At 28.2% G+C, this 7,577-nt stretch overlaps 2 protein-coding genes across 2 annotated transcripts; both read right to left on the minus strand.

Moving 5' to 3' along the window:
• Nucleotides 1-1,520: 1,520 nt before the first annotated feature.
• On the minus strand, nucleotides 1,521-5,697 carry LOC106787636 (polypeptide N-acetylgalactosaminyltransferase 3-like). The gene is made up of 11 exons (XM_014750183.1): nucleotides 5,593-5,697; nucleotides 4,501-4,877; nucleotides 4,321-4,430; nucleotides 4,068-4,248; nucleotides 3,826-3,995; nucleotides 3,594-3,761; nucleotides 3,405-3,504; nucleotides 2,928-3,337; nucleotides 2,704-2,846; nucleotides 2,259-2,525; nucleotides 1,521-1,930 (listed from the first exon to the last, which is right to left on the minus strand). Exons 2-11 carry the CDS (start codon nucleotides 4,635-4,637, stop codon nucleotides 1,796-1,798), a joined length of 1,821 nt encoding a protein of 606 aa, XP_014605669.1. The 5' UTR covers nucleotides 4,638-4,877; nucleotides 5,593-5,697; the 3' UTR covers nucleotides 1,521-1,795.
• Nucleotides 5,698-5,746: 49 nt separating this feature from the next.
• LOC106787639 (immunoglobulin-binding protein 1) lies at nucleotides 5,747-7,360 on the minus strand (the record flags this gene model as incomplete). The annotated part of the gene is given in 4 exon segments (XM_014750185.1): nucleotides 5,747-6,169; nucleotides 6,253-6,638; nucleotides 6,721-7,062; nucleotides 7,152-7,360. Coding segments are annotated over 4 exon segments (1,062 nt in total). The 3' UTR covers nucleotides 5,747-5,949.
• Between the last annotated feature and the right edge of the window lie 217 nt (nucleotides 7,361-7,577).

The following is a 7,577-nucleotide window of genomic DNA, read 5'->3' on the forward strand; positions in this document are numbered from 1 at the left end:
ATATATATATATATATATATGTATCCTTGTTACCATCATGTTTTCATTAATAAATGGAGATGAATTTACATGACTGCGATAAATAATAAATAAATAAATAAAAGAATATACGAGTTTTGGTATTGATGAGTTTTGTTTGTTCAAATTGAACGATAATTATAATAACCACCACGTCTTTTTTTTTTTTCTTTTCTTTTTATTACAAATAAAACTTAACAATATATAATAATTATTGTATTGAAAATACAATAATAGATGAATAATGAATATTGTATTTAAATATTAATAACACATGATGATCATTAATTTATGAATCATCCAGTATCTTCTTATAAAACGTTAGAGAGATGAGCAAGGATCTCTGCCAAAGTTGGTCCGAAGTTGTGATCGGAATTACGCGGAGACAGGGAAAATAGGCCTCGGGCTAAATGGCTCTTTGGCCTCGACGAGGACGTGACTTTGACCCAGATATCGAGGAACGCCATTACGATCGTTAACTAACGTAAATGCATCGCTTTGAAAATAACATCTATCTTCTATCTCAAAATAACTTTGCTAAGAGAGTATGTCCTCTTCCTCTTTTAAACGAGAAAAACTCACTCACGCACAGCTGCGTCTTATTTTGTTTTTCTTTTTCTTTTTCTTTTTGTTCAAATAAATTTCATCTAATTAGTAGATCAAGTTTAAACAATTCCCCTTTAGAGAAGGATAACGATGTCATCGAGGATAATTCGTGAGTTGTCCTTCGATAAATTAAGTTGTTCTTATTTACCCTTTAATCCTGTTGATTTAACAATTTCAAAAAAATACAAAATATTCTATATCATTTCACACACATTCTAAACACCACGTACTTTTAAATATTATAAAAATAAGATAAGAAAATTCGTGTGTTTAGATTTTTAAGAAATAATAATAATAATAATAATAAACAGGCTGATATGGAAATAATTATAGTAATCTTTTAATAAGGCATATACAATATATTAGGTCGGGGAATAAGTTACTTCGTATTTTTATGCAAATATGAAACAAAATTTTGTCGTAAGTGTGATAGATAGATACGATTGATTAATTATTATCAAAGTTATACGATTAGGAAATCATTTATCGATAAAATTCGAGAAAACTCTTTATCCGACCCAATATAAGCAAACGCGATGCTTTTTTTCATACGAAAGGACATTGTAATTGCTACCTTCGATGCAGTACAATTATCTTTCTTCTTCTCACGGACGCATTTGTCTGGTTATCGATGAGAGATTCACGCGATATTGAGACTCGATGACACGGAAATGTTATGTTTTCTTATAAATGGTAAACGTCACGCTTTCATGTTTCTATCCTTGATACTTAGAACCCTGTATTATCGTGAAACGGACTAATTTATTATAACTGGTAGGAGTGAATTTAAATGGTTTATATAAATGAATAAAAAAGATATAAATTTATTCATTCGAGTAAATGGTAATCGTCATATTTTGGGGGAAGGGATAAAGGGATTTATTACATACAACAAATGGTCAACGATTTGTTTAACAATAAAGTCGTCACATAATCATCGTAAAAAGATGTATGCAAATATATTCCAATAATATCAAAATCCTTTTAATCATTTTGTTTCTTATAAGAAAGTCTCTCAATCTTATGTTGATAATTTAAAAGTTAATCTTTAAAAAAAAGTTATGTAATAAAAATATTATCAAAGATTCGTATATTTTTTATATAAGTTAGTATTCCTTGGTTAGAAGAGAAAGTATACATTGTTTAATATTAATTTGTGCGAAAATACTGATTATTTCCACGGGACGGATTCTAATGACCATTGTTGTTCAATGTTTCCATTACAATCTGCAATTACAAGACCCTCCTTCGTATCGGCCATGTATTGAAGACACATTTCGGAAGACGTATGTAAAAGTATTCTTTTCTGAACAATAAAATAAAAATTAATAAGAATAAGAAATACGGATAAATCATTATATTTAATGCGGGTCAATGATTTACTAGTCTAAATCATTTTAAAATATTTAAAAATATATAAATTTTGTTACGCGCGTTATTTTAAAACAATTTTAAATAACATTAAAATATTATTTTTTTAAGAATAATTATATTTATTTGTTTACCGCGTGCTTGTCATTATATTAATAATTTTAATATTTTAAATAATTTTAAAATAATTTCTAACATTAAAAATAAAAAAAAAAAGAAATTAAATATTATTATATATTATAGTTTATTCATTATATTCTTACCTTTTCATCGTATCGCCATTTTTGTTTGTCGAGACCATTACAAGCCATTATCTTTACTTTTGGCCTTGTATGTAACGTATCGTGCTCAGGTGCATCCAAGCAAACGCTTTCGTCCGTCATTACCACGCCAGTTTTAGTCATAACGAACATTTGAGCAAGTATCGAACGTTGTAAGCACGTTTCAAGAACGGCATAAGCCGAAGGCTGCGAATGCGAAGCTTTTGACAGAGGACGCATGATGCATTTCCTCGTAGCTACGTGTACCATCTGCGTAAAAAAAATAATTCTCTTTTATTGTACATCAAATAATATATATTATAAATAATTAATTCTTTTTCGTTATGGTTTGTTATGAAACAAGTATTATTTTTCCATATAAATTCGCTTGTAAATACTATATATAAGTCGTTAATAACGAAAGGGTAAATAAAATCTGATAAAATACCTTGCCAAAAAATCTATCATCCTTCGGAAAGAAATGTTCGGGCCAAATGTTATCCAAGTACCATTCAAAATTCTTACATTTTAATTCTTTTCGCAACGCTAATCTTGATCGAATTTGTTGTTTGTCTCTCAATCTAGCTGCCTCTATAAAATAATATTAATTGTCAATTAATATATATATACAAAATTACGTATATATGTATAAAATATAATTGTATTACTAACCAGGATTAAATTTGAAATAAAATTCTGCCCACTCGTCCATCCAGACCAAAGCCACTCTGGCAAGATTTCCATAAAGTATTTCACCGACACCGCCAGGAAACGTGTAGGGTGACGATTTTCGAAAAAGATGACCAACGTGCGAACATGGTGCTATTTCTATACTACCGCCGCATTGCCAAACACGGAACGAAAGTTCTAAATTTTCTCCACCCCAAATTTGCATTTGATCGTCGTAGCTGCCCAATTCAAAGAAATAATCTCTATTCATGGAAAATAATCCGCCAGCCATTGCGGGTGTTCTGAAGGGTTCGACCATGTTCTTGCGTCTTTCTTTCAATAATCGGCCGTTCAATGCTAACCAACGGAAATGCAGATCCCAATTGAATGCACCCCAATGTAGTTCTAATGATCTATATAAAAAGTAAATAGTAATTAGTAAGAATAATTGTTAATAGATTTTTATAGATAAACACATACCGCGTATAACTGAACGTATCGTCATTGATTATATCAATAACAGGAGACACAACGCGAGTCCTATTTTTTGTTACTGCTTCCAATAACGGCTCTAACCATCCTAAAAATCAAATAATTTAATTAGACTATATTATTGTAATTTAAATAACTTTTGAAAACGAACCCAATCAAATGCAAAAGCTTACCTACCAACCGTACACTCGCAATGGGCGTCGAGAAAGGTCAAAACTTCACCTTTAGCTTCCTTCGCTCCTAAAAGTCTAGCATTTACCAATCCTATTCGTTTCACTGAACGAAGTACTCGCGTTGTAACACTTAAACCGCTTACGTATTCGTCCAATGATTTTTTTAAAAACTCTGTAACAAACATGTTTGTTAAATGTTATCATGCATATTTAAAATGATCATTTTTAATTATTACCTCTATCACTGTTGTCATCAACAAGTATTATTTCTTCTAATAATTCTTTAGGCGATCTGATAATGACACTATGGACTGTCCTTAATAACGTACTCCACGCTTCATTATGAAATACTATAATTATCGACGTTCTTGGAAGATCAACTACATCTTTATACCTCGCAATACATCTAACAATAAATAAAAATATTTTAAAGACAATGATAGTATTATACAATTACATATTACAATTTATGGCTCACCTTTTTTTCCTTACATCGGGTAAAGAACGATTCAATGGTATTCTATCGCTTGCCATTAAATTGAAACGGTTTATTTGATAGAGTTGTTGCATTTTAAAGAAATCCTTAGACGGTATTATTACTGGCTCCCCATTTCTTCCTTCAAATGGTCGAGGATTAAACATATTTTTATTAATAATTTCTGAAAGAAAAAATATTTAGATTATATGTAACTGTTCACAGTCTTTGATAACGATGAAAATATTTTACTCACCTTTAGTTATATTAGGAGATTTTAATGGATCTACAGAATCTCCTATGTAATGACCGACTACCACATGAATACCTTGACGATCCAAATAATCTTTTCGATCATTCAGAAGTCTAGAAATAAATAATAATAATTAAATATAATCAAATGTAATGTTTAATATTGAAAAAGAATATAACACACCGTAAAGGAACAAAATCATTAGACCGTTTGCCAGATATTTCTTTATTTTTGGACCAAGCTATAAATATTCCAATAGTTATTATAGTGATGATAACTATCGTATAAAAACGACATTTTCTTTTTAATCTTGGTAACATGTTGAAACGCACATTCAATCGATCATTTTTTCCGCTTTTCTTATTCCAAACTCGATCAACTCAAGATTGGTGATTTGCTACTGACTGAATTATTCATGTGGCTTTTCTTCTTAAATATTTTACATGAGAATATATCATGTAAGTTTATCAAAACATTATGACTTTTGCTATCATTATTCTCCTTTTAGTGATTGCGTCAGGTCATCGCAATGAAACAATTTTGGTTGAAGATTGTGACATCTAAAAAATAATAAATACTACATTTATTGAGCATGATTGCTTATCTCCAGAGTTTAGTCTGTAACTAATTTTTTTCATATGAAGGATTTCATGATTTAATTAAGTGCAAGTCTTGTTATAACTTCTAAAATTAGATATGAAATGTGTTATTTACAATCAAGAATATGCAACATCTAAAAACATTTGTTAAGTAATAATTAAATTCTTCAATTTCAAATCTTATGAATTTATTAATAGATAATAATTGTTTCAAAAGTTTAGATCTTTGCGTCATCAATGCTAATAGGCATAATATTAAAATTCAACAACTATAAACTAAATGTTTTAATCAAATATAAGGAATATTAGTTAATGCTAATACTACTATTTGAAGTATATCCAAATAGAAATTAATAATTTAGATATATTTAATATATTGCCATTATATTTTATATACATTTTACAAACATACAGACACTTGATCTAACCTAACTGTATTAAATTATACAAATTATTTGTATATATAATTAGTATTTCATTATTTATTATTAAATATTTATTTCACATTTTTTTAGTGAAATAAGAAAATATTTAAAAATACATACAAATAAATATTTAAAAATGTTAATATTATTATTGAGAGGTAAGAAATTTGTTTTATCAAATTTGATCGAATATTTTCATGAACCACAAATTATTATAATAATTAAATTAAACGAAAAGAAATATGTCTTACATAAAACATTATCGGGTACAATAAGCACAATAACTTTTCTAATCTTGAATACTTAATAAGATATTACTTCTTTCCATGAACAATACACTAAATACCATGACTTCAGGATTCCTACTTTATCGATTAGAAGACTACAAAGTAGATTTCAATGGACAAATGATATTTAATATTATTTTTAAATAAATTAATGAATATTCACGATTAACATTGTTTCATTAATACAATATAATAGAATAGTTTATAAAATAAAATAGTATAACGGAATATAATGTAATGCACAACATATTATAGTGAAATATTTATTACTTATATAATTTTATTTTTTTGTATTATCTATACTAGTACGTAATTTTGGATTTAACTTCTATTCGCACGGTTTCCCCATCCTCGACGATGCGTATCCTTGTATTCATCCATAGCACGGTTTCGTTCCAAAAGCTCTGGATCATCCTGTTCTATCTTTTCTTCCTTTTCTATATTTTCAATATCTTCCTGTGTATTTTTATTTTCATTGCTTTTAATCCAATCTAGAAGAACTTTGAAATTAATTCGATCAAGTTTCGATGGATCAGGAAAACTGTAAAAGAAAAGAATTCAGTTATTTTTCATTTAAGTTTAATTTATTTTTGTTTTATTAAGAAAAAAGAATCCGAAACTTACACTCCTTCCTTAACTCTTTGATCGTAAAATTCTTGAACCGTTAGAACTGGAAGACTTGGATATCCAGCACCATAAACTTTCTTTTGCAGTTCATTTCGTGTGATAATAATTGGTTTAAGTATATTAGCAGATGGTATGAATTTCTGCATCATTTTTTCTGAAGGGTCTAACTTTTGCATGTGTTCCAAAATAGGTTTCTCTGCTGCTATCGAACTCAATTCCTCAATCGCTTGTATTACGTATAATTTTAAAAGTGCCATAAAATATTCCCTTTTACTTTCATCATCAATGTTTGGATTATCCAAGTTTTCTTGCAAGATTTCTAAACGAGACTCCAATTCCTTTTGTTCTCTATATCTTTGTAATTTTGTATTTCTACAAGAAACCTAAAGAATATAAATGATCGATAAGTAAATAATCAATCTATATTGATTATTATTGAAGTTAATTAATAAAATTAAAAATTACCATCTTCGTAATCATCTCAGCGTTACTTTTGACTCCGGCGTTAGAAGAACTACTACTTTCTTGTTCCAAACTTGCTTCAGGAATTTTTATGTCTGTAATACCACAAGCCTTAGCTCTTTTTAGGAAATCAATAAAGTAAATTTCCGCTACTTTGATCACATGCATTCTGTCATTGGTACCAGATATTTTAGTAACTAGAGTACCAAGAAAAGCCGGTAATAAAAGATATTTGAGATGTTCTGTTGCTATTTCATCGACAGTTTCATTTTGGCTAAACATGTCTACCATAGATACAAATTTTGTTAACTCCTCAAACATGTGAATTAGGTTTTTGATGTCTGACTAAACAAGTAATTAATTTAAACATGAATTTTTCATATATAAGAATAGAAAAACAATAATAATATTACATAGTTATTTATTTTAATTACCTGTATATTTGACGCTTTCATTGGTTCATCTGTTTTAATAATATTATTAAATGATTTAAATGCACTATCGAACAACACAGACAACGTTGTATTATCTTTTATATCTTTTGACATTTTTATTATTCGTTATTAATCTTTCCTGGATATGGTTTTCTTATGCTCAGTATAAAGAGGTTATGTCTGTACTTGATGAAAATTAAACGTAGATTAAAATATAGAAATGTCGATAAAAACGATTTTATTACGTATGGTAAAACAGTTTTTGAAAATGCGTAATCCAAACCGTAGGAACGCTGGCAAGAAACTTTAACAGCAGAAAAAAATAAATAAGTGCTCTTATTTGAACATTAATTGCACATTTAAAATCTTTAATTACACACTTTATCAATTAATTATTTATTTAGTTATTAATAATTAAATAAACAA

The sequence above is a fragment of the Polistes canadensis genome, unplaced genomic scaffold, assembly GCF_001313835.1.
Source record: "Polistes canadensis isolate GaletaPanama2010 unplaced genomic scaffold, ASM131383v1 scaffold_108, whole genome shotgun sequence".
Classification (NCBI taxonomy): Eukaryota; Metazoa; Arthropoda; class Insecta; order Hymenoptera; family Vespidae; genus Polistes; species Polistes canadensis.

Coding starts and splice junctions, on each gene's coding strand:
- LOC106787636 (XM_014750183.1), bottom strand. CDS start 4,637: ATGTTACCAAGATTAAAAAGAAAATGTCGTTTTTATACGATAGTTATC. Junction 3,505..3,593: donor CCATTGCGAGTGTACGGTTG/GTAGGTAAGCTT, acceptor TTTGATTTTTAG/GATGGTTAGAGCCGTTATTG. Junction 2,847..2,927: donor TTATTTCAAATTTAATCCTG/GTTAGTAATACA, acceptor ATTATTTTATAG/AGGCAGCTAGATTGAGAGAC.